This window comes from Hippopotamus amphibius, chromosome 5 (assembly GCF_030028045.1).
Source record: "Hippopotamus amphibius kiboko isolate mHipAmp2 chromosome 5, mHipAmp2.hap2, whole genome shotgun sequence".
Classification (NCBI taxonomy): domain Eukaryota; kingdom Metazoa; phylum Chordata; class Mammalia; order Artiodactyla; family Hippopotamidae; genus Hippopotamus; species Hippopotamus amphibius.
The window spans coordinates 154,892,027-154,919,307 of record NC_080190.1 but is presented as its reverse complement, the minus strand read 5'-3'; the positions used below and the strand labels follow the sequence as shown (position 1 = coordinate 154,919,307).

Below are 27,281 nucleotides of genomic sequence, written 5' to 3'. Positions count from 1 at the left end.
GATTATCAAATGAATACTTTATTAGAGTTGTAACACTTATAAAATAAATTTCTTTTCATCATGGAGTTACCAGATTTTAAAACCAACCAACACTTTCTCATTTTTACAGCTAAGGTATATAAAGAAATTCTCAAATGCCATAATTTTTGTTCAAGTGCTTTGTCAGTCAACTCACAAATCTAGATCGTGATTAATTTACAATTCTAAGTATTCACAGTTAGATGAGTTTTAGGCTTGGTTCTTAATGATCTAGAAGCAATCCATTTACAAAAGTGCCACCAAAGCAGTTTCATGAAATCATTTAATTTAATGCCACCACGCATGGACCTGTTATACCCTGGAAACAAAAATATAATCTCACAACTAAATCTAGCCGACTAACTTTTAACGATTCCAGTTGGAATGGACGATATAGCCTTATGGCACGTTTATGACTTTGCAATATACAATTCATAATACAGGGTATGGAGCTAGAAAAACCAAGGAAGCTGGATATTATAGAAAAGCCATGACATCAGTATAAAGTCATAAGACTGACTTCCTCTTGCCACATATTAAATATACCTTTTATCTCTGGAATTACATCACAAACCAAACCCTAGTAAGACTGTTCTTTCTAGGGGATTATTACATAAACAGCATTTGATCATTGAGCATTGATTATACTACTCATTCAGGACTGTTCTATGTTCCATGAAATCCAACAGCCCAACTTGAACATGGCACTTGTAAGGGGTGATTCAGCCAAAAAGCAAAAGGTTGAAAATATAAAAATCATCAAAAGCCCTCTTTTCCCAGAGGTAGCCCTCTTGGGGCAAGAGGTAAGTATCTTCTTTAGACAGGTGACGTGAGCTGGGGCCTAACTCTAACTGGTTCTCCCACGCAAGCCATTTTGGCACCTTGCCGAGACCAGGGTCTCTGAGCTGGGTTAAAATACTTCTCTTTGCTATTCAGCCAGAGATAGCTTTCGTGACTGTTGTTGCTTTAAAACTGATTCTATGTATTTGTCACCAGTGCAAAACAACATAGATGTTAAGACTATTCTCTAAACATGTGAGGATCTACAACTTTCAGTTATATTTCATACTCTATTCAAACTTAACTCAGAATCACGTAAAAGAATTAGAAGTAAAAAGTTCACCCTTTGGAGAGCTCTATGGGGTAAAGCCTCACATATCCACACATAAATACTTGTATAATCATGCACAGGGCAAACAGCTATATTTCAAGCATAAATAAACCCAAAGTAAGACATCAGGAGCTAAATACCAGTTCCAGGAGTGGTTAGCGGTCTCTGGGGCTCAAATGTTAAGGATGCCAGATGAGCATTTTGCTCAGTTGTTAGGAAACCCTTAAGTGGATCAAGGAACTAGTGTTCATAAATTAATTTTTCCTGTACCCAAGACTCTGCTTGAATTAGTTTGAGAAACTACAGCCCCTTCAAGGGTATTTGACCATTAACCCAAAGACAATGTGATAATTGCATGAGACTAAATATTATGTGGCTTGTCTAATTCGCTTTATACCATTCAGGATTGGTTCAATAAAATACAGAACCCACAACCAAGGTTTTACACCAGAGGCCAGCAAACGATAGCCTGCAGCCCACAGGCCAAATGCAGCCTGCTGCCAGTGTTTGTAAATAAAGATTTACTGGAACACAGCTACATTCACTCATTTACATAGTCTATGGCTGCTTTCATGTCATAACAGCAGAGGTGAGTAGTTGTGACAGAGGCTGTACGGCCCACAAAGCCTAAAATATTTACTATCTGGACCTTTAGAGCAAAAGAGTGCTGATCTCTGTTTTACACAAAAACAGAGTTCAGTGGGAAGCTGATTTGAAATGTGATTTGTTCAGTTTTAGTTACCTATTAAAATTAAGGTTCAGGTGACTCAGTAACGAAACACAAGAGATACCCCTTTTTCATGAACGATGTCTCTGTATTTTATGCATGTAAAGGGACACTTTCTTTAAAATAATAAAAAAAATGAGAAAGATAGATGTAAAACTAAAGGCCATTTCTCTGTTTAACATCATAATAAAATTAAAATTACATCAGGAAATGAACGAAAACTTAGATTCTCTCCATATACTAAACAAATTACTTTGAGGATGTTGTTATATCCGGGCAAAATGGTATCCAAATTGATCGCACATAAAAAGTACACAAATGAAACTAACACACAGGCAGTCTGTCAGGAGTGTTAGGGTCGCCATCGTCGTAAAGCCAGACCCAAACTGCAACCGTAACAAGCTGTCGTCACAAAGGCAAAAATCTAAGTAAAAAGAAACACAAGTTCACATCAGATGCATAACCCCGACTTTAAGAAAACAGTTGTCCAAAGGAACAACTGTCTGAAGACAGACCAGCCTACTTAAAGATACTTTAACACTTATGAAAACGGTTTACGTGCATCTCTTTTTTTGGACGATCTTATCCCCTCACGCCATTAACCTTTCTTTTAAACATTCTAGCCCCTAATAATGTTCTCATTTGTGGACAGCCTTAGGTTGAGCCTTTGTTCACATACTAGACTCACTTGTTAAGTACTGGTGAAACCCCTATGATGGTACACATTCAAAACTTCACGATGAGATGTCTATTCGCGCAGATATCTCACAGCCAAGCAAACTGCAGCTATCAGGATTTGAGCGTGTAGCAAATCACTTCTGTGACAATGCAAAGTGACTTTAGAGCTGAACAGAGAAAACTCACAGAAGTGAATCATCAGGTTGCCGTGGGAGATAGTCCTCAAGTCTGTCCTTAGCTTTGAATCACTGTCCTTCATATTCAACAAGGATTTCTTTAGCACCAAGTATGTGTACATCAGTATATTTCGTACATATAAACAAATAATAGGTATTGTCCTCACCCTTTTGGGGGTTTATGACTCATAGAAAACTACCAAAGCAGTTAAATATGTTAAAACATTATGCTGTGGTACAGGAATACTTTACTAGGAAACCAGAGCTCTGAGAAGGAATATCAGATCCACCTACAGAACATTTTTACAGCATAATTACCATTCTGCTATTTTCCCCACCCTTCTGCTGGTTGTCTCTCTGCTACATCTCTGATCTAGGCATTTTCTGTTGAATGAGAATGACCAGTTTTTTAAAGTATGAATGTGAATATTTAATTAGAACAAGAAAAGAAATCACAACCACCACAAATTTTGAAAAGCTGACAAATGTCACAAATATTCCCAAATCTAAAACAATACTTTTGTTTTATTACCTGTCTGATACACCTTATTTTGGGTGACCCACTTTCTTTGATATCCTTTTCACAAGACAGGGTCCTCTTCATAAGACAATAGCATTAGAGACATTTTGTAATCAAGGAGAAAATCCAGTGTTTCCTCTTCCATGGTTGATCAAAATCTATTTTGTCTTGTTTCAATAACTTAAAGAAGTTTATTGTAGTTTTATACCATATTTGTAATGACATGCAAACTATGCAGGTTTGTCAAATTTGAGAAACGCTCTATCACATTTCACATATGATTTATAAAATTTCAAGACATTTCAAAATTTCTTGAGCAATGACACCCTTAAACCATAAATCTCGAAGTGTAAATCTTACTACACTCTGAGTGGCTCACGTGTAGTTATAATTGTCCTCCACGTCTTCTTTGAAGTCCAGATCATGAATTTATGTTATCCTCACTGATGTCAGAATCCTGGGGGGCTGCATACATGTGTCTCTCCCCAGTTGTGTTTATAGAACTGCTCTAGTTTGTGCTTTGTAAGCACAAGAATTCTGATAAATTCTGTCTCAAATGACTCCCATCAAAAAAAAAAAAAAAGACTGGTGCATTTTTAAATTATATGTCAAGTATACACCCGACAGGAGACAGTTTCTGTTTTGACTAGGAATCCGCTTACATTTTGTTCATCAGATGATCTGCTCAGCGAGGTCATTCCCCTGTTGTGAGTCAGCTCAGCTGATTTCACTTACCCACACTGGGCTGTCTGGCCCCTGCGTGAATGACCACTTTGGTATCTATTATTAGTGAAAAGGAATTTTCCTCTCTCTAGGGTATATTGAAATAAAAGTGAGGCACTCAATAGAATGTCACAAATGAATGGCTCATGCATTTATGTGTCATTAAAACTCAGAAACTAAAGACTTACTTCTATTGGAGCGCATGGATGAAATGGGGACTGATGTAGAACTTGAAGCATGTAGAGGTTTACTAAGGCAGCTTCCCTTAGAGAAAGAAAGGGAAGGACAAATCTCCCTACCCATGTCTGAAGCTACACAAAGCAGAAAGCACAATTAATTCTTTTCACAAAGTAGACTTTGTTGGGCAAGACCCACCACTGCCACTGACGGGTATGATCTTACATGACTGTCAGCCTCCTGGTGCTTCAGTTTCATCAGCCACAGCACTGGGGGTAATCACTTGGCTCATAAGGTTACTATACAGATAAACAGCTATTATACATTTAATGCTGATGGCTATTATTAAAGAAAACTACTGCTGTCGGAGGAGTTTCTTGGAGACCTTGACAGGGGAGGGGAAGTGCTGGTAAACTGTATTCACCAAACACTTACCGTGGCGGCCACGTTTATGTTATACTGGTTATCGTTCAAGAGCAGATGCACAGCCACGGTTCTATTGCAACGTAGATTGTGCAGCGATGTGGCAGCTGCTTCCAGCAAAAAGGCTCCAAAGTAGAAGACAAACACTGTAAAATGGTAAGCAAAATCCTGAAAGAGGATGGAAAAGAGACATCTACAATTAAAAAGAATAAGATTTTTTTTGTTTCTTCTTTCAAATGAAGTTTAGGTTCAGGAAAATTAGCACACTTAAACAGTCTTTAATACATGTGTCTTTTCTCTTGGCTCCCTTAGCAATGACAAGCTGTTAGAATCCCAGTGAAAATCAACTGACCCGTTGTAATTGGCACAGTGGCAAACCTTTGGATACACTGAATTTTATAATAAAATATACAATTTCAGTTTAAATTAAGGTACCATAGAATTCCTGTTCTTAAAATTCAAGTAAAACAGCACTCAAATTACATCTTGTTAGAGTTATTATATACCTATTTTATTATTGTATATCGTTATATAATTATATACACATTTTATAATTATTGAGCAATTGTTATTTTTATCCATTAGATTGTCATTCCATACACTATGGGCATATGAAATCACTGAATTCAATACCATATTTCCCGATATTCCAAAAAACAAAACAAATATATACTTCTATAAAAAGTAGAGGAACTTTTCATACAAAACTCAATTATTATTTATCTCTCACTGCATTAATGTGGCACAGAACTCTTAAAATTCACATCGCCTTACCTGAGTTAACATACCATCAACACCAACCATCAGCGTAGGCTCCTGGGGTTCTAAAGTCGGGCATGTAAGCTACACTGGGAATTACTGCTGTGTATTTTTTTAACAGTTACTACAGCTGGTACTTCATATTTATTATTACACACCTTACAGTCACCATTCATCATTTCCATTTTAAGTTTTTATCTTAAAAGGAATGGGAAACGTTTGGCGACATGGCCTGCAACTCTTGGTATGATGTGGCTCTTACCTTCTTCACCTGCTTTGTCTGATGCCACCCTCTTTCCTCTTTGAACATCACCCACTATGGTCTCATTTTGGTCCCTAGGAATCACTCTATACCTTAAGGTTGATACTCTTTACACGTGGTAGATACCCTTTACACATGGTAGCGTCTCTGACAGGAAAGAGTCTTCTCACAACGAATTATCACTTGCACCAGCCTCCCAGCCCTCCGTACCATCCCCTCCAAATACCACCTTTCTATTCCTGCCTAATTTTGCCTCCTCCCTCCTTTACCGGAGGATCAGAATTGAGTTGTGGTGAAGGGTTTCCCTGTCCAATCCTGTTTCTTCCCCCTTCATCTTTCATAGGTATTACCATCCAATAAACTTCTCACATGCCCAATTCTGTATGGCTTGGGTCACACTATCCAGCTATCCATATTAGCCTTAGGGTCCTATGCACCCTGAAGTGATGGAGGAAAAGATGTAGTAAGGAACACATGGCAACAGTGGTGAGAAAATTACTATGTAGGCTCCTGGGGTTCCAAAGTCAGACATATAAGCTGACTTGGAAAAAGCAGCTCCTGGTGTCCTCCTGGGCCCTTGGAGAGAAGGAACACTTGATCTTGAGACACCAAGTGACTAAGTATCCAGAACTACCCATTATGAATGGAGTTCTATCAAAGCCACCAACTCATAAAGTCAAAGCAATGTTTCTTCAGATGGGAAGGGCACTTCGGCGATCAAGCTGAGCTGGGCTAGAGGGCCTGTGTCGGCCTCGTGAGCAGGTAGCCCGGCCCCCATGTCACCCACCAGGATGGGGCTGCCCTCCTTCCTCGGCCCACACCTATGGTCACATTGGGGAGGTGATTCTTAGGTCCAGATGAAGGACGAAGAAAACCCCTGAGCTTGTTTCTGGTGGCACGACACAGAGTTGCAAGGTGAAAAGGGATCACGGCCGCATTACACGTGCATTATAGCCACATTCAGGGTTGGCTTTGAAGGACAGTGGTTAGCGAACATCTTCCTAACGGATGGAACCACGAGTCGCGCAGCATGTCATATACTTTGTTAAGAAAGCAAAGTGGCCCAAGGTGAGAACATACAGAGACTCATGGTCAGTGGTGAATGGTCTGGCAAGCTAGTCAGGGCCCTGAAGAACAAAAGGTCAAAAATTTGGAGACAAGGAAGTATGGAGTAGGAAGACTGAAGTGTGACCTTTCTGTTACATGGCCACGCACACCAGAAGCATCCACCATGGGACAGCATATAGAGAAAATGACCTGGCCAGCTGACGCAACCAGCCTTCGTCACCAGCTGCCTGGTTAGTGGCACTACGGGTACATGAACAGAGTGGCCGTGGCTGGGAGGAGGAGGTTATGTGAAGGCCCAACAGCATGGACTCCCCATTGCCAAAGCTGACCTAGCTACCGCCTTTCCTTAATGTTGAACCTGCCAGCAACAGAGACTGACTCTGAGACCCTGATACCAAATTGATGAAACTCAGCTCCTACCTTCCTGGGATAATGGTTCATTCTCACAAAACAAACACTCATTCTGAGTATGGATTTGCTTTTCCTCCCTGCAGAACCTCAGCCACCACCACTCTCCAGGGACTTACAGAATGCCTGATTCATAGGCATCCGCTCAACACAGCATCTGACCAAGCGACCAACTTCTCGGCAAAGGAGGAATAGGAATGGCCCACAACCATGAGCTGTCTCACATGCCGCACCATCTAGGACTCACTGGCCTGACAGCACGACGGGATGGTTGGCTGAAGGCACAGCCTGGAGGTACTACCCTGTGAAGATGCGTGGCCATCTTTCGGGATGCAGTAGATACAGTGAAGAAGAGTTTTCAGTATGGTGTCATGTCCCTGTTGGAAGAGTGGGAACTAAGGGTGGAAGGAGCTTCTCGTCTTACCATCATCACTCCCAATGACCTGAGGAAAGACGTTGTGACTGCTGTGCCCAAAACTCTGGGCTCTGCATGATCAGAGGTCCTGGTCCCCAGCGGATGTATTCTTGCTAGAGGATGCAGCCAGCGTCCCAGTCAACTATGAGCTATGGCCGCTGCCTGTGAACTCTGGATTCTTTGTGCTCAGGGATCAAAAGGTAAGAGGAGGAGTCACCATCTTGACAACAGAAGGCAGGGTTGCTGATACAGGAGGGCAGGAAGGAGTCTATGTGGAACTCAGGTGAGCTATTTGGGGCCTTGTTAGATCTCTCTTGCCCAACTATGACTAAAATGGAGAACGGCAGCAATACTGGCCCGAAAGGATAAAGTTACCAGGGGGCTTATGCTCCCTCACGAGGGAGGGTGTGGATTACACACCCAGTAAACCTCGGAGACCAGCAGACGTGAGTGCTGAACAACAGGAACTGAAAATAGTCCGTGGAGGTGGGAGGTGACCAGGACCAGCTGTGGCTCCGAGACCGACTCCGGTCGGAGGGGCTGCCGTTTGTCGCTCCAGCTTCTCTCCTTTAAGTTCTGCTTCGGGAAGAGAGGCACACTTGAACCCTGGAGCAGTGAGGCCCCGAACACGTATGGAGACGGGGAACTGCGTGGTGCAAGCAGAGGTCTGGAGCACCCGGGATGCGCACCGGCACGCGTGTCCCTTCAGAAAGAGCCTGACATTCTGCTGTGAGGGGCATAGTTGGCTGACAGTTTTGGCTTCAGTGGATTTTAGATCTGCTGCTGTGTTTGAACTAAGGCCGCAATCTTCCTGGGCCGCCCTCAGCCAGTGATGGCCCCGTGCGGACACTGGTGCCTGGCCACTTTCGCCCAATACGAGAGTCTTAAAAGGAAGGCTGTGCTCTGGAGCGTCTCACTAATTTGGCCAAGACTTTATCACTCTCCAAGACTTCTCTGCTTTATCCTACAGCCTTTCTCTTTTAAAGATTTTATTTCCTCCCCTTTCCCCCGCCTCAAAAAAAAAAAAATCTCTTGGGCTTCTGAATCCATCTTAGAGTCTGCCTCCCAGTAGCCCGGAGAGGACATATACACTCTTCTTAGTGCCTTCTTGGCCATTAACATAATTATAATTATTCCATCAGTTGTGTAATCATTTCTCACTGCCATTGTCTACTCCAACAAACTCTTTGAGAGCCACTACCAGGCCTGTCTTCTTCACCATTGTTTTCCTAGGTCCTAATATAGGATCAAGCATATAGTAGGTGCTCATGGACCATCCCCCACCACTGGAGAGCGACACCCACGTTGACATTTGGCCAACCCGGACATCTTATTCCAATTCCCGCTGTGTGTGGGACGTGTGCACAAAGGGCTTCCACAGATTTCACTCACTGTTTCACACAATGCAGATTATTCATTCTAAGCCAGAGGTTCTGAAAGGTTAGTGTGTATCAGAAGCACCTGAAAGGCTTGTTAAAACACAGACTGCTAGGCCCCCACCCCAGAATTTCTGACTCTACATGTCTGGGTGGGACCTGAGAATCTGCATTCCTAACAAGTTCCCGGGCGATGCTGGTGCTGCGGGCAGGGACTGCCTTTGTGGACCACCCGTCTGAAGCCCTTGGCACTCCCGCATTAGCAGAGGCTCTCATCCCCTTTCCGAGTCTCCTTCACATACTCTTGCTTTTCTGCCAATCTTCCTAAGACTCACACACCCCAGAGTGCGGCTCACTTGTCTTCACCTTGAGTAAACTCAGCCTCAAGCATACCTTGAATCTTTTCAACAGCAAGTAACTCTCTCCCACATTCTTATCTCTAGCCCACGTTTTGCTTCTCAGCTCAAGGTCAAACGTTCACTATTTAAAAAAATAGCCACCCTGTACATAGGGGGATCCTGTTTTACACAGTGGCAGCATGAACAAGGGATAACAGTCACTTTGAACTTCAGTTTTCTCATTTGTAAAAATGAGGACAACAATAATTTTCCATAAGGTCAAATAGGTAGATGAATGTGGGGACAGAAAACAAAGCTCAGACACTTTGTGATATTAAGTGATTTCCACACTAGGCAAGTGATCACTGTGTGCCCGCTACACTTTGGGGGAAGAAAGGGATTGTCAGGACCTTTTTTTTTGTTGTATCTTTTATTTCTCTGACATATATCTTTCCTTAACACTTCTCCTCTCTAAAAGGGGACAATAAGTATGACATCTTCTGTTTAAAGTCAGGTGAAATGGTATTATTGCCTCTCCATACAAAAACAATAAAGAAAAAGCATCTCAAAATTGAAATCTGCTTCTTTCCTCAAATTAGAAGGGGGCAAGTTTTTAGCACTTAATATATGTTATCACATATTATATTTTTATTTCACCATTTACACCAACACTAGAAAGCTTGGGAAAAAATACTGACATCAGCCATGAATGCTAATTTAATCTCATGATCAATAAAAACTAGAAGCTATACATATTGTAGGTGCTATCTCACAATGAATACTTCTAGAAAGTAAATTCTTAATCAAAATACTTTCTTCCTTCCTTCACGCATGGCATACAGGCGACATCAAACTGTTATCACGGGGGGGAGCAATTAACGTCTAACAATTCCAGAATGCACCAATTAAAAATTGTTACCATCTGGTGACAACTCCATGATATGCATGGCTCAAAAATTTTCCTGGCTGAGAGTGTACAAGATAAATTACAAAACCTATCCAAAGCAACCATGTGGTCAAAAGTGACTGAGTATGTAGAAAATCACAAAAGAACAGGGGGAAAAAGGTGCCCTTTCTAAATACTACGTAAGCATATAAGCGAATTCCTTGAAGGCCAGAGTCAGCTCTTTGAAAGTATGCCCACCATATGACAAGACTGTGTCCTAACAACCACTGTACTGTGTCCTGTGTGTCGCTGTCTCCATTTCTCCCTCAGTAAGAGCGGACTACTCCAGCTCAAAAGCCGTAAGATAAACTTTGCAGGTGACCTATGGAACAGACTGGCACTTTCAACTGTCCCTTTCATAAAGTGGTTTAATTAAAAACAAACAAACAAAAAACTTACATCTTATTGTCTGAACATCAGATACAATGCCACCATGTGGCAAGAAACACAAATTTAGAAAACCTAGTTAAACCTAATAAATTTAGAAAACCTAATACTAATGCTTGTACTCCATGCCAAAGATAAGACTCAATATAAGCAAAAGGAAAAAAGAGGGTATGGACATTTGTCTCATAAAACCAGGAGTGATACTGGAAAAATATTTAAACATTGGTAAGGTGTGTACATCAACCGGCTAGAAAGAATGCTGAGCATTGCAGGGTCCTGGAGACTCACTACTTTTCCAGACATTAACTCTTCAGTTGTTGGGTTATTAGGAGGTCCAGGAAGGTCTCAAAGAAAGGGCCACAGTGATGGGGAGCACAGCACTTAGGAAGAGGTAGTAGGTTGGGGAAATGGCTATGCATTAATTAGTACCAAAGTACCAGTTAGGTTATACTACTGGTACATACTGGCCAAACACTGCGTTCAAGCCTGCTATTAAAAGAGCCTGGTGGGCACTCACCAACACTAGGGATTGATTCATTCATGCATTATTTTAGGAAAGCCAGGCACTTAGAAAAAGGGGATGAAGCATCTATTTGTAACTTAAATAGGGATTTTTGATTTTCATCACTTGAGTAATTATTAGAAATTTTTTCTCGTCATTAATGAGAAATCAAGGCAAAAAGGTAGAAATACGTCGTATCAGCAACCTAAGAAATTGCAGGACTTTCAAAGTTTCAAGCTACACGCTGCAGCGTGTTTAGGAATTATGATGATTACTGACCACTTACTATAAATCAGACACAAAGCTGAGCACTTTATAACACATGAATTCCATTATTCCTTAATAGCATCTGGTGAGGTTGGTATTATTACCATTTTTACAAAGGAAGAAATGAGGCTCAATATTTTGCCCAAGGCTACACGGTTAGTAAGCAAACCAAACTAATCCCAAAGCCCGTGCGTTATTATACCCACCGCACTACACTTCCTCCTTAGCTTACACTACGCTACGCCATCTGCCCCGGGGCTGACTGAATGGACAGCTACAGCCACTAGAATGCACTGCTGATAACATCTAAGATGATGGTTCTCGTTATGGTCTATACATAAGACAAGAGCAAATATTTTCCTTGCTACTGAGTAAAATACTACCACATGGAAAGGAACATATGTAAAGCTCAGCTAATGATCTGATTTAAGTTTCTAACCACCCAAGTGTGAAGGAAACCTAATGCTGGTTCTTCAGGAACTTCATTAAAGCGCTGTCCACTGCGGACTGGAATTCATGCTCCACTGGGGGCCAATTTGAGGTCGTCCCAGAGAATGAATAACCACCAGCATGAAAGAGGCTCCCTATAGCGTATGAGAAAAAGGGAGAGTAAGTTGACCCAATTTAATGGTGTCATAATCTTAAAAATGGTGTCGATTGCAAATTCATGTCTTAAAACGTATCAATTCTTACTAATCTAGGACAGGCATTGAAAATAAATATGAAACATCCGCTTTCCTTTTCTAAGTATTTGGAGAGTAAACTACAGAGCTACTTGTTTTTTTTGAAAAGAATACATGTATTTAGTATCTGAAGCAGGAGTCAATGGAAAATTTTAAGATACAGAGCCCAGCACCCATCTCCCACAGGCATCTGTTCAATTGTTCCACAACTGTAGTGCGATTGATTCATTTGTTGTATGAAGTACAACAGTCTCTGCGGAAAGGTCATCTAACTCATAAAGAAGTAACAGGAATTGTACAAACGGGGACCCTGCTGTCCAGCGAGGCTGGCCACATGGTGGCCCAGCAGCCCCTGTGCCCTGACCTTTTCTCTTCCACTAGAGGCAACAGACAGAACAGGGGATCTGGCATCTCGGGACAGAATGAGATATTTGTAAGTTTCTCACATGTTCCTGAAAGAGACTTAAATATCCCTTACCAGGAAGTTCCAATTGGCATTAATCTGAGTCACCACGCCAGAGAGGAACACGCCCAGGAAGAGGAGGGAACAGACGAAAGCCGTCACCGACACGAACATGACCCATCCCTGCAGCAGAGGTAGAGGGACGTTGGAGGAGGCGACCAGGATCCACACGAGTCCCCCGAACACCTAAAGGGAAAAAGAAACACGGTAACAGGCTTGGGCCACAGAATTGAACGTGCTTGCGTCAGGCTAACTGCTGCCTTTGGTCCTCCCCGTGCCCCTGCGTGTGCTCCTGCAGCCCCGCCAGCGACCTGTCTCCATCATCACTGGAGATGCCTTCTTCTCTCAGGCGCAGGCCAGTGCTTCTCCTCTGGGGCCTGAGCTGACTCTACCCCTATTTCTGCACCTCCCTTCCTGCTGGACTCTTGTCCTCAGCCCATGAGCAGGCCCAGCATTCTTTCACCATCTAAGAGGATTTTCCTTTAAAAGAATTTGAAAAAAGAATAGACACACGTATATGTATAACCGAATCACTTTACACCTGAAACTAACACAACATTGTTAATCAGCTACGCCCTAATATAAAGTAAGAATTAAAAAGCAAATAAAGTATTTTCCTTGGACCCTGCTGCCTCTCTAACTACTGCCCGCTCTAAGGATTTCCCTTTTCAGTCCGCAGTTTTTACAGATTCATCTCTCCACCTCCTCTCCGTGCTGTTACTTTTTAAACCACTGTCCACTGGTTTCTGCTGTCACCACTTCTCAGGGAGCCTATTAGCAAAGATCAGCCATAACTTTCCCACTTGTCACTTCTAATGGCCATGTTTCTGTCCTTATCACAGCCTATTTGTACAGGTGAGATTATTGCCTATATATAGAATAGCAGCTATTGCACATGATAGTAAACACTAAAACCTTCCATCATTTATTGACACTCTTCTATGTGCTGGGCATGAGAATAGGTACTTGAGATATTCACAGATCTAATATTCAATAAGTACCTACTGTCAGGCACTGTGCCAGGTGCTAGGAGTAAAATGGTAAACAATGGTCTCAGATATCTCATAATTCACAGTCTCTTACAGGAAAGAGAAAATTAAGCAAGTCACTAAAATGCTGCTTCACACATGTCACAATTGGGCAAATACTGGGCACTGCAAGTCCACACAATGAGAGCTCTAAATGCAGATCTGAAAAGTCAGGAAACACTCCCTAGAAGCAACAACCCAAAGGACAGGGCTAGGGAGAGGAGCAGAGGGCAGAGAAGGCCCTTCCAGGGCAGGGGGTAAACCTTGAGATGATTTTGGGAAGCTGAGAAACAGCCTGGCAGAGCTGAGGGGCAGAGTTCAGTGAGGCTGGAGCAGCAGGCACCACATGGAGACTGGCCAGAGGTGTGAGCTGGAGAATGAGCTGCAGGGTCCTGAAGGTCAGATCAAGGAGATAAACTTCACCCAAGGGTAATGGGAAGCCACAGACCACTGTGAGCAGGAACGAGCATGATCAGATTTGTATTTAGAAGTTTCTCTCTGGCTGGAGTGTGACAATGGACTGGAGGGGAAAGGAGGGAAGGCTGAGGGACCACAGAGGGACTGTTATGATAACAGAGCGTGGTCTGTACTCAAGGAGTTGAGGACAGACAGAAGTGAGTGGATCAGAGAGAAATTCTGAAGTAAATAATAGTGGTTGGTGACTGATCAGATGTGGGACATGACAGCAAAAGAACAGATAAGGAGAATACCCAGATTTCCGGCTGGCACAGCTAGGAGTGAGTTAGAAAACACAGGCGGAGAAGTGGTTAGGGGTGAAGACAGTTTTATGAATCTGACAGTAACAGTCTCCTCCATACTACCACTAAAGAGATAAAGGCTACACATCCTCTGCATGGCATTCCAGGTCCTTTATGAGCTAACCTGTCTTTTTCATACTTGTCTCTCGCCACTAAACCCCTCACATCTGACATTATAACAAAAGAAATTAACAGTCCAGCGACAAAGCTCTTTCACATCTGAGTGGTCTGACATACGTTGGCCCAGAGGGTCATTCCCTCCCCATGTGTATTTGAGAAACTCCCATGCATAGCTGATCCTGCAGAGCACATCAGTTCAGGTTTTTGCTGAGTTCCACCCCATGCTCAGGTCCTCCTCTGCCCTCTGAGCAAACTCCCTATTGTGGATTTATTACATTGATGAGACACATTATAACTGAATGCCCCTGGCTCTCAGCCCAACTATACTATTAGACCTCTAGGCAGCACACTGGGCCTTATATGTTCCTGCATCCCATGTCATTTATTAACCTACATAATAATTCTTTCCTAACTCTCAGTCAGGCACTGTGCTACATTTGGCAACGCAAAAACCTATGTTATAAGCCTGTGGGGAGACACCCACAGGCAAGTGGAAATCAACCTCCCCTCCTCCTGCCCCACAATATAGGTGACATTATAGAAGCAGGTACGTCTGGCATATGGAAGGCTCTCAGATATCTGCTTAGTGAACAAACTCCTAGTTTCCCTATGAGAACAACAGTTGGAGCACCAAACATTAAAAACCAATAACTGTGTATCTTGCTAGATAAGACCCAAACTGCATAAGTAACTAAAAGTTAAAAATTTAAGTATTAAGTTTCTTTTAAAAAGGCCCATACAATTCATTAGTACTTTGAAAAGCATTTTGGAAAGCATAATAAATTATCACAAACAATGATAACTTAAGCACCAATTCTAATAAATTGATAATAGTGGTGGTATATCCCAAGTCCTAATTTCAAATCAAATATGAACAATCAACCCAGAAAGTTTTTATGAAGCAAATCTAAGTCATTAGTATTAATACATATTAAAAAAATGTAACCACAACTTTATTAGTAGCTATGAAAAAAACAGTGTTCCTGGTAAAAGATTCTCTCCTCTTTCATACTGTTTAATAAATATTTGAAGGCGATAAGATCTCCCATTTTTTCTTTTTTTTCTCAGCCAATTCTTGGTAGACTTTTCTTACCCTCCCACCACAAACAAGCTATGTTACTTTAAATACTGTTTAAGAAATAAACATCATTATTAAATATCTATTAATTCAAGAATCATTTATTGAGACTCTAGGTACCAGTATAAAGAATAATAAAGAACAATTGGCCACTGTTTATGAGGGACAGGAAGACTCAGATAGATAAGCATAATTATATGATATTGAGATTATGATAATTTGACACCTCTGAAGAAGAGGCTATATGATCCCTTGGAATTAAACATAACATGTAATAAACCTGTACTGGGCCTCCAACTGGCCAGCCTCAAATCTGCTGCCAGGCACTGCAGAAGGACAGTAAGAAAAAAGGAGGAAAAAAAAAAAAAAAAAGGCAAGGCTCTGTCTCCAGGAGCTCTAAATAAGGGAGAAATAGACACCATCAAATCTGATTCAGGAGCAGATTGCGGTGAGTGCTATAAAAAGAGCTCAACACTGTGTGCTCCGAGAGCGACTGGGAGAGGGGAGAAGAAACAGAAGGGGAGGAATCCAGAAGCTAGGCAGGGGAGGCAGGTTTTGAAGCAGGCTTTCAAGGCAGACGAGGGCTGTGACAGCGGATGCTAACGTGAAACAGTAGAGATGAACTGTTCCGGTCAGGCTCAAAACTACAGCCCTGCCCAAACCTCAAAGGCTTGTAAAGGGAATGAAGTGTGTATATGAAAAGAGAACAGACTTGCCTCCTCACTTGTGGTGTGTGTGTGGCTGGAAAGGCGGTGGGGGAAGCAGGAAGTTGTATGAATGCCTAACCCTCTACATAAATACACACACACACACACACACAAACACACACACACACTACATCTCTAGATCAGAGATTCTGTGAAATGCACATTTAAGTCCTGCTCACCACTGGAGCTTTGGAAGATAGAGGATGGGTCAGAGGACAAAAATAAGCCCACTCTGGAGATCCACCTTCCTCGCTGCAAGGCTGTCACATTGGTGAGCGCGTCCCTACGGCCTTGACACAGCTTTTTCTCCTTCATGATAAGTTACCTTTCCTTTGTGCCAAAAGCTACCTTTTCTCCTGAGCTTCCCAATCTGGCTCCAACTTTAAAAAATTGAGCTTTTAATAACATTACCAATGCTTAGTATATTCCCATCACGTAATTCTGGGCAGTGCTAAGCTCAGAGTATCTACCCGCTGTGTTACTCATCAGTGTCCCTGCTCAGTAGAGGTGACTCTGGAGGAACCTTGTTTTTAGATGAGAAAAGAAGAGCAGAAAAATGGTTGAAATCCGAGGGAGAACAGCTGATAACGTTTTGGAGCAGCTGCAGAGTGCGCACACCCTGAAGAAGGGGGGGGGGGGTCCTGTTCACCTGCCGTGGGCGCGTCTTGGATCCGAATTCACTTTCTGACCTCTTGTCCATCATGGCCTTCCACCGCTCTCTGGTGTCCTAAAAAGCCTGATAATTACACACAAAACTCCCACATGCACCACCTTTTGAAATTTCTTTCAAGAATGAAGTCAGGGCTCATGACTTTGAATCTCAAGCTCTGACAAAAAGACAACCCGACTTCCAGGTAATGCGAAGGCAGACATTATTTCTTCAAGCAGATATCAGTGTTCCCCTGTGACCCCTCATCTCCTGAGCTCAAATTCAGGTGTACCTGGCACACACCTCAAGGGCTCAAATATATCCCGAGTTGCCGTGATTAAGTTGCTGCCCAGTCCTAAACCCCCAGGTCTCCTTCGTGGCTTACGGTATCCTGCAGGTCAGAAGGGTGTGCCTTGGCTGAAGCCTTTCTGTAAAAAACTGTGGAAGTATTCATCCACACATCACACCGAACTGAACCCTCGGAGTGGGAGCTAAAACATGTTTTCACTAGAAACCGTGGATTGGCAAGAACACGTAACCCCACGGGAAACTGCGGTCTTGAGCAAGCAGCGATCTTGGCTGCGTGGATTACAGACTTCTCAACTTGACTCCTATTTGGATGGTCTTCCTGTGTCCCCAAAGGATTCCTTTTGCAAACACCCTTTTTCTTTCAAATGTCACTTATTTCCTAATAGCATGCTTTTAAACATGCCCTCCGATATCTCGGCTAATAATTTTCAAACCACTTTGACACATTCATCTTCATATACTTTTATTATTTACTAAGTAAACAGGCCAATTCCTACTCTGACCTATTTTCCATCAGTGTTTGGAATGGGATCAGGGAAAGGTAAGTGAAGCTGAAGGCATAAAGGACTGGTCAGACTGCCCCTAAGGAGAAAACATCTCAGTACTTAGAACTTTCTGTATATAATATATAACCCTCCTTTTCCAGTCCTCCTACTATAGTATTTACATATCGGGCATTTCATCACTTTATGGCAGTGAGAATGAACAAACCAGCAAGCCTAGAGGGAAAAAAATGTCTCCCAGCCTGGCTTACAGACTTCGTTTGAGTAAGAGCTTGGAGCTGATGAGGGTAAGAGAAATATGAGTTAGCATTTACCTAGCTCTTGTGTTCCAAGCACTGTTCTAAAGGTTTTCTTTGTACCAATTTAATCCTCACGAACACTGGGAGGTAAGTATTATTATTTGCCCCATTTTATAGATAAGTTAATCTAGGTAGAGAGCCATTAATAACTTGCTCTAAGTCATACAGTTAATAAATGTTAGACCTGGGATTTGAACCTGGCAATGGGCTTCCAGACCTTATCCTCTTAACGTTATGTTATTTCGTCCCCATCAAAGTTTAGTGTTTATTTTAGAGCAGGGTTTCTATACTTTGGCCATGGATTGGCTTGAGGGCAAGGGTAGGGTGGATTCTCCAGAATCGTAGAAAACTGGGTAGACAAGGGCATATACGTCTTTTCTGAGGGTGCAGTCTACCATGTTCATCAGAATCACAAAGGGGTTTGTGGCCCTCGAAAAGTTTAGAATACCTTATCTTCTTGATAACCCCTCCTGTTTCAATAGATGCTGACTTATTGGGTACCTGCAAATGAAACAATAGGATTAAAGGACGTTTAACATGTTCTGACTATTTATCTTCTAGTGAATAGGTTACCTATAACTCCATTTTATACACAACTTGTATTCCAAAGAATGTTTTTAAGTGGGAACATACTTCAGTCAACAGATACAATAACTGATAGATGTATTTATAAGGCAGCCCATAAAAGTGTAAAGTCACTCACGACGTGACTGCAGTCCAGCGGTTACAGCACTGCTGAATACTGCTGCCTGTCTCTCCAAGCTCACCCTCTCCCCTGCAACGCTCCTCTCCCTGCCACCCTACCTATGCGCTGCAGCCTCTGTCCCTCATCCCCTGCACACAAAGAGTCTATTACATTGGTCCATGCTTCTGCCTAGCATGCTGCCATCAGAATTTTCACTGGATAACTGAACTCTGGTACCATGTCTTCCAGAAAGACTTCTCTGGTTGGATGCCACCTTTGGGTGCTTCCATGGCTGCTGGTGCATGTATACTCTGTAGGTTGGTTTGAAATCGGAGGTTCACGTGCATGTTTTGCCCACTGGATTGTCAGGTCAGAGTCGGCAACACTGCCTTAAACATCTCTGTATGCTCAGAACCCAGGCAGGTACTTTGTACAGAAGATGCTCAAGTGCATTCTCCTTGAATGGAAACTCACCAGTGTGTATAATGAATGGTTCTAGAAGAAAATGCTCCAGAAGAGCAGCCTGAGATGCTAGGAATACACTGCTGTCTGGAGCCTGGCTCATTCCTTGGTACATGGTGGGTGTTCAAAAACAAGCATGAAGACTAGGGAAGCAGGAACACGTACTTCTCAATTTTCAAGTTATTACTGGCAACGCCCACCACCTAGTACAAGATCTTAGGAGGCTAGGGTGGAAAGTTATGGGGAAGCTGGCACCTTTGGAAATCTCGCTCATGACACCTCTTTCAATCTTCTTTCCAATTCTTCAGTTGGGGCCCAAAATTTTGTTCAGTTTATCTGTTCTACTGCAACTGCCCCTGGAAGTAGGGACCAGGGTAGTGCTCGTCTTGTGCTTGCCCCACCTCCCCTGGCTCCCCTCCATCAATCCCCATCTGCCTCTCACCATGCTGACTTCCATCCAAACTAGTCCTGCACTAGCCTTGGTACAGTTCTGAACTAGAGGCACACATTGTCAAGGTGTTTTGTTTGTTTGTGTGTTTGTTTTCTCTTGTTTTTAATCAGGGAAAGGAAAACAAGACAAATTCTGAGAAGCAACGAGAAATGACACATATAGAAAAGGCCTATATACTTACGCAAATGAAGTTATGCTGTTTAGATTTACATTTGAAAGCTTTAAAAATATGTTTGAGGTTGCTACAAAGAACTATACTTTCTCCTTGCCCATCTGACCCAAACTTCCATTTCGGTTTCTTAAATAGCGGATACTAACCCTAAATTGGAAGGCCCATATTACAGGGGAGAAGTATGTTCTGGCTCCCTTTTATTCTTATTCGTAATTTCCCTTGATTTTTAAAATCCTCTTTTCATGTTTATAGGTAACTCGTTGTCACCTAGGTTAAAAATGTTCACGCATGCTCATGCTTCAGAATCAACAAGGACTGTACAAGTCATTGCTCTTTTCTTCTGTTTTACCTCACTTCTTCTGAAAGCTATCACACAAAAGCTAGGAACGTCATCTACGGGGACTAGGAAAGGGCATGGCCCTTTTCATATAAAACAGAACATGGAAAATTCAGGTCAAACTATACACTCCTGGGGAAGAATTTTGACATTTTAAAAGCTGGGCAATAATAAATGCTGGACAACCACTATGGAGAATAGTATGGAGGTTCCTTAAAAAACTAAAAATAAAGCTACCATATGATCCAGCCATCCCACTCCTGGGCATATATCCAGAGAAAAGATACATAATACATAATTCAAAAAGATACATGCACCCCCAATGTTCATACCAGCACTATTTACAATAGCTAAGACATGGAAGCAAACCTGTGTCCATTGACAGATGAATGGATAAAGAAGATGTGATATATACACACAATGGAATATTATTCAGCCATAAACAAGAAAGAAATAATGCCATTTGCAGCAACATGGATGGACTGAGAGATTACCATACTGAGTGAGGTAAGCCAGACAAAGAAAGACAAATATCTTATGATGTTGCTTATGTGTGGAATCTAAAAAATGACACCAATGAACTTATTTACAAAAACAGAAATAGATGCACAGACACAGAAAACAAACTTATGGTTACCAAAGGGGAAAGGACCAGCGGGAGGGAGGGGGGATAAATTAGGAGTTTCGGATTAAAATACTACTATATATAAAATAGAGGACCAACAAGGACCTACTACATAGCACAGGGAACTATACTCAGTATTTTATAATAACCTATAATGGAAGAGGATGTGAAAAAAAGAATATATATGTATAATTGAATCACTTTGCTGTACATATGAAACTAACACAACATTGTAAATCAACTATATTTCAATAAAAATTTCAAAATAAAATAAAATGCTAGAAGGAAAAAAAAGTTGGGCAAAACGTAAGAGGGCATACTCTTTAGCTGCCATTCCTCCTCCAGTCAGTTTCTCTAGAATATTTTCACACACTGTTCAGTTTGTCCTACAGAGCAACCATGCAGCGTTTCTTAAGTACTGCACGTGCATGGTACTGGGTACACCAGCCAGGTTCCTGTCCCCTGTCATTACACAGTCTTTCCTACTCAGCTATATCAATGCAGAAATGCCACATCCGTGGCTCCTACCACCAGGTACAACATTTCTATCCGGCTCCACAAGACAAATCTCCTCTCCTTAACCTTTTCCTTTGGAGCTCAAGGTCACGGTTTTCAGCAACTTGGTTTAAAGTTCTTCCTGTTTCTTATGGAACTGCCAGTCAGGGCAAACCACTGCTGAAAATAATCTTTGGCAGGGGCATTTTGTTTGTTTGTTTGTTTTCCTTCGACGTTTTAAAGACTCTTTTCACATGGATGGAGATTTTTAACCCAGGGGCAAAGGAAAATTTTTACCCATGGAATTAAAACCCCTTTGAATCAGGGAAACATACCTAGAATGGCCCACCTTCACCACTGCAGACACACAATGTCCCCTTGCAACCGAAATCTATTTTCTGGGTGAGAAAAGAAAACTCTATACAGCCAAATATTTATGTGTTAGTCCATCTTCAGTCAAAGCTGTGGGTTGAAAATACCTGAAATCCTTTCCATAGATTCATCTGCATGACTGCACATGCCTGCTCCACAGTTCCTCCCTCCACATCATCCTTTCATTAACGTTCTGTTTTTCTGGCATAATTCCTCTGCATTACATCTTATACTTAAGTTTGGTCTATGATCATTTCAGGCCCTGTCAAAACTTTACATAAACGGTTGACCTTTTAAATATCAAATCTGTGTCTCTTCTCTGCTTCTTTTCTTTGTCCTACTTCTGGCTCTCATCACCCCTCATCCAAACTACTGCACTAAGCCCCTTAGCTGATCTTCCTGCCTTCAATCTCCCTGCTTTATAACCAAACTTCACCACTCCAAGATTTCTGCAACACAAGTCTGATCAAGTTTATCCCTGTCGTTCAGCAGCTCCCCATCACAGACAGAACAGATGCTACGGCTTGGCCTATTATTTCTCAGCAAACCACACCTTGAACCTTACTTGCTCTTTTTCCTCCTCCAGCCGCCTTCCCATGAGTCATGTAAAAAAACACACACAGAAAATCACTAACGATTGCCAGAACCTTCATGCCATGGTCTTTTTTGTCCCTGGGGTTGGCACATGCCCTTGTTTCTACCTGGAATTCTCTTTCCCACTTTTTTTTTTTTTTTTTTTTTTCCATAGAGCCTCTGCTCATCATTTTGGGCTAAACTCAAGATGTCACCATCCCATTAAAGCTGCCTGTCCTGGCCTTGCCAGTGGCCACATGTACTCCACCCTGTTTTTCAATAGTACCTTTCATAAACCGATTTTGTCACTTCAAACGCAGCACAGTAATTCTTTCTTGGCTTTATACTTTACTGCATAGGAATTTCTTTTAAGGGCAGAAGCTATGTTAATTATCCTCTTTCAGGGGCATAAAATAAGGCCTTATGCATAGCAGGTTCATAATTATTTGTTGAATACATGAAAATTATTGTGGCATCCAAACACTGCAGTTTGAGTCCTAGACCATCTCCCATAAAGAGAGATGTTCAGGAATATCATGGGGAATGTAGAGGTTTCCTAAACACTGAAACTGAGAAACACACTGAATTCCATAAGGACATTTATTCTTTTCCCTGTTTCATCCTGCTACTTCCAACCTTCTTGTGCATTACATAAGACAAAGCTCACTGAGGACACGGACCGGAAATAGCTTGTTTAGCCCAATAGTATAGACGCTCCAATATCATTTTCTTATAGACAGATCTGTCTGTACATAGTTCTTTAGCTATAGTTCACTTTCTATAGCTGTGTCTTTACTCCCTGAATGGTAATAGTTATTTGGGGGCATATCCTCCAACTAGGTTATGAGCTCCTTCAGGTGAGGCGGGGTCTAAACATCTTTGTTCCCAGAATAGTATCTTGCACACAACAGGTATTCAAGAAACGCTTGATGGATGATTTAGAAAACATTAATTCAGGAAATACTGAATCGAAACATTAGATTTTGAAACTGATAACTTTTGAAGGCAACATTTTCCATCTTAAACTAAAAGGCTTCCCTTTGCAAAACTAACTTAGTATTAAGCTCGTCATAGCAAGCACACATTGGTAAGTATAGCTGAGTGAAAAAACCCAGAGGCGGACAACTTAGGTGTCTAGGAGTGCCACATACCTATCGCAAGACAACCACACCATGCATGTGGTTGCAATAGCTCCGCCTATGATGCCAGTGTTAGAACCTACTTTACCTGGTGCTCAGCGGTTGGCAATATCTGTATCTTTTGAATATTCTCCCCAACAAATGCCTCCCACTTGAGTGACTGTGAATGTGGTACAATAAGGTGAATTAAAATTATTTGAGCAAAGTTACTGGTTAGTGTGAGAAATGAACTCCAGGATCATGGTTTCATTAGCTTAGTCAACTACAGATAGCCCAGCCCATCTTTGTCAGATGCAGTTTTCAGGTGTTCAGTTTTAATAGCAATGCGATAAAAATAAAGAAATTGCAAGGACACATGGATTCGATAGAAAGTCAAAGTTAAGAAGTTTGGGCATATTCAGAAACACGGGCAGAGGCTAAAATAAGGGGTCCCCCAAAAGGATATCACCTCGAATTTAGAACTGCTTCTGGTGAATTCTCACGTTTAATTTACAGACAGGAATTTCTGAAGAGGAGCCATAGGAGACTGAACAATTTCAAGGGATCAGAAACTTAGAGGAATGTTAAGAAATCAGGGACCAAAGGTGCTTCAAAAGTGTCTACTTTACTCATATTTGTGCATCTCCTCATTGTGGACATACTAGGTAGAGAGAGGAGACCAAGGTGGCCTCCATTTCTGCTCTCTTAAAGCATATAATCCAATAGCTGTAAGTGGCACAGAGGATGAGAGTCAAGAAGGAGCTATAGTTTGGCTCCAATGTGGTCTCGTTTGTCTAAGGTCACCAGTTTCATTGGAATATTCTGGTCCTTTTATTTTTTGTGGGTTGGGTTGGGAAGGAGATAGGTTGATATTAAGTAAAAGGTAATGGAGGCCTAAGATTTAAACCTATCAAGATATTTGGCCATAAAAAGTGAAAATTAAACGGAAATGGCTTTCAGAAGTGATGCTGCTCTATCCAGATAAGGCTCCTAGAAGCGTCCTGGGTCTAAGAAGGCAGAGGAAATGAAGGGACAAGAGGAAGGGATTGGTTACTTCTGTGAGCCTGGGATTTCCCCTGGGAAGCGAGTGGCAGAAGTCCTAGCAGAGAAAGAGGATTCGCATTTGCAAGACACAGCTGTCTTGTCCACAGAGCCCTGAAAAGGCCTCCCCTGTGGTTCCCAGCCATGACTGTACATTAGAACCTCCAGGGAGCTTTTTAAAAAACCTAATGGACTCGGGGTGCTCCCCCAGAGAGTCTGATTTAATTAGTCTGGGGTAGTGACAGTATTTTTTTTTAATTTTATTTATTATTTTTGGGGGGGTACACCAAGTTCAATCATCTGTTTTTATACACATATCCCCGTATTCCCTCCCTCCCTCAACTCCCCCCCCACTCTCCCTTGAGTCCCCCCCCACCCTCCCCGTCCCAGTCCTCTAAGGCATCTTCCATCCTCGAGTTGGACTCCCTTTGTTATACAACAACTTCCCACTGGCTATCTATTTTACAGTTGGTAGTATATATATGTCTGTGCTACTCTCTCGCTTCGTCTCAGCTTCCCCTTCACCCCCCACCCCACCCCCCCAAATTTTTATTTTTAAAAGCTGCCCAAGCAAATAAGTATAGCAGGAGTTGAGAACTAACCACTGGGCTAGATAAATAAAGAGATATGGAGATGGGAGGGAGGAAATAGAATAAATCACCTGCCGCTTTTTTTCCCTCAAAATTAGGCAGAGTTTCCAAAAGTGTCACATGATCACAGGTGGTTCTTGAGATAGCATTTGATTTGCTAGCACATGCATAAGCCTTCTTTGTATATATATACATATATGCATGTCACAATCTTTACATATATACATATGTAAATATATAAGGATCTATTTGAATAAATATTAGAAAAATAAAACCAGCATATCAAATTTGAGAATTCATGTTTTTATTGCTTAGGATGAGGCTACGGTAAAGTACTAAAGGTCAGAAAGTGAATACATTTAAGCGCACAATCTGTAAATTCTAGAACAGGTGGATACGTCGGAAACTTCTGACAGAGGTATGCAAACAACTGCAATTTGAGGAACACGGAACTAAAGTAGCCCAGAACCTACACTCGTCTATAACTGTCTGCACAGCGGGGCAGCGCGCCCAAGGCTACCCCTCTCTCCGCTCTTCTCCCACATGGACGCCCGCACCTTATCCCAAGCATTCAGATGCTTCCGAACTGGGCTCAGACTCAAACCAGTCTCTTCTAGCCTCGCAGTCACGATCCGATTACTGATGTCATAGCCTGTAACTCACTTGTCTCCTTTTTCAGATTTAAATCTGAGCTAAACTTAACTTAGGGTGCTTAGCATAATAGGGCAGAAAACCAATGCTCACATGGCGTTCCAGTCCCACAAGCACAAAAGTGACACCGAAGCGACCCAAATCCGGGTTATCCAAACTCAAAGGAGGGGGTGAGGGGACTGTATGGAAACCCCAAACCGAGCAAACAAAACCAGCCTGTAGGAAAAGCACCGGCTCCCGAACGTTTCACCCTGTATTTGCCATTTTCAGGGCATGATGCAACCCCAGGTTGCCCAATTCACATTTGTACATTGTCCCCAGCGAGCTTCAAAACCTCCTAACGCCATAAAATGCCTTTTAAAAAGTTCAAGTCTGCAGCCCAAGAAGGCTGCAACAAAGGCCAGGTGACCCCGCGGTCACCGAGGCCCAACAAAGTGCGCTGAGAAGGTCTGGAGTTGCAAAGGTAGACTAGGAAGGGAGAAGGCGCCAAGGCGGCGAGGAACTTGACAGCCACGTTTGTACCCTTCCCCTACCATTCACAGCGCAGTTGAGTGGACACTGTCAAGGGCACCGTACGTGCTTCACCTTTTCCCTTCTCTGCCTCCTGAGCTCCGCTCCTCTCCCCAATCCAGAGGGTGCTTATAAAGGCAAAAAAAAAAAAAAAAAAAAAAAAAAAAAAGCCCAGGTCTTTAGCCCTCCTCCTCCTCTTCCTGGTACCTCCCCGCCCCCGCTTTCCACATCCCCGGCCTCCGGATCACCCAGTCGTTGGCTACACCTTGCACCACCCCACAAAATGGCAGGTAGCAACAGGCGAGGCCGAGGGCGCCGGCTCCCGCTACAGCCCAGCGCGGTCCCTGGCCAAGCAGCCGGGGGTCTCCGACGGTACCCCAGGGCCAAACAGCCTTCTCCTCTCCAAGTCCCCAATCCTCGGCCCCGCGCGGCCTCCTGCTCGCTCTCCCGGGATCACTTCTGTCGCCAGCGGAGGAGCAGGTGCCAGCGTAACAGGTGCCGGGCGAAAGGGCCCGGGCGGTGGCGCCGCCGCCCAGGTGCGGGCTGCGCTGGTCCTCCCGGGAGGGGCACAGAAGAAGGCCACGTCGGAGGGACGGGAGCTGGGGACCGTGCAGAGGGATACGGCCCCAGGGCGGGATGCAGCTGCCGGTTCTCGCCCCTCGCAGCGAGACCCCCGCCCCGGCTGCCCCACTTACAATCTCCAGGCAGACGAAGGCGCCCGAGTAGGTCCGCAGGATGTCGGGGCCGGCGGGCAGGGTGACCCGCGGCGCCGGGAAGGACACGGCGGGATTCGGGGGCGGCGGGACTGGCGCCGCGCCGGCCGACATGCTGCCGCTGCCGCTGCTGCGTCTCTGCGCGCCGCCGCCGCCGCCCTCCGCCCGCCTCCGCCTCCCGGGCTCCAGCCGCCGCCGCCGCCGCCGCCGCTCGGGTCCGCGGGGTCCCGGCGCGCTGCGCGGGAGAGGGGCGTGGCCGCGCTGTCCTCGGCCGGGCGGGGCCCCGCCCCGTCACGTGGGCCCAGGTGAGCGTGCCTCCGCCCCGGCGCCCGCGCGAGTCACGTGCACAGGTGCAGGGGCCACCTGGCCGGGTCCTTCCTGCTCCGCTCTCTTGGTCCCCTTTACAGGCCAGCGGCCGGCGCTCCTGGAGCGTCTCCACGCCTGGCTCCACCGCCCTGCTCTTTATTTGTTCCTTTTCTCCCTCTCCTTAGTTTCCACCTGTTCTCTTCCACCTGTCTCCCCCCACCCCCACCCCCAACTCCCCTACCCCATTTCCTTCAATGTAACTGCAAGACTGGTCTTGGAGCTGTGATTCAGAAGGTAAAATC

General features: G+C 43.5%; 1 protein-coding gene and 1 long non-coding RNA gene across 3 annotated transcripts in view; one reads left to right on the top strand and one right to left on the bottom strand.

Moving 5' to 3' along the window:
- On the bottom strand, positions 1-26,923 carry MAL2 (mal, T cell differentiation protein 2). 2 transcript variants are annotated; one of them, XR_009053694.1, is made up of 5 exons: positions 26,656-26,923; positions 12,443-12,613; positions 4,566-4,721; positions 2,545-2,674; positions 1-2,280 (listed from the first exon to the last, which is right to left on the bottom strand). XR_009053694.1 is itself a non-coding variant. In XM_057734675.1 (4 exons), the coding sequence occupies exons 1-4, from the start codon at positions 26,785-26,787 to the stop codon at positions 2,209-2,211; spliced, it is 531 nt and encodes a 176-aa protein (XP_057590658.1). In that variant the 5' UTR covers positions 26,788-26,920; the 3' UTR covers positions 1-2,208. The 2 variants fall into 2 exon arrangements, 1 of the variants encoding a protein (XP_057590658.1); XM_057734675.1 differs by lacking the exon at positions 2,545-2,674 and having other exon boundaries at positions 26,656-26,920.
- Positions 26,244-27,281, top strand: part of LOC130853202 (uncharacterized) — a 33,437-nt gene continuing 32,399 nt past the window's right edge. The window contains exon 1 of the long non-coding RNA XR_009053695.1: positions 26,244-26,455. This is a non-coding gene — a long non-coding RNA (uncharacterized LOC130853202). The remainder of the gene's footprint in view (positions 26,456-27,281) is intronic.

What these genes read in the sequence shown, in the direction of transcription:
- MAL2 (XM_057734675.1), bottom strand. Translation starts at nt 26,787, where the DNA reads ATGTCGGCCGGCGCGGCGCCAGTCCCGCCGCCCCCGAATCCCGCCGTG. An exon ending in CCTTCGTCTGCCTGGAGATT is followed by an intron (nt 12,614 to 26,655) that starts GTAAGTGGGGCA and finishes TTTTCCCTTTAG; the next exon opens with GTGTTCGGGGGACTCGTGTG. An exon ending in ATGCCAATTGGAACTTCCTG is followed by an intron (nt 4,722 to 12,442) that starts GTAAGGGATATT and finishes ATCCTCTTTCAG; the next exon opens with GATTTTGCTTACCATTTTAC.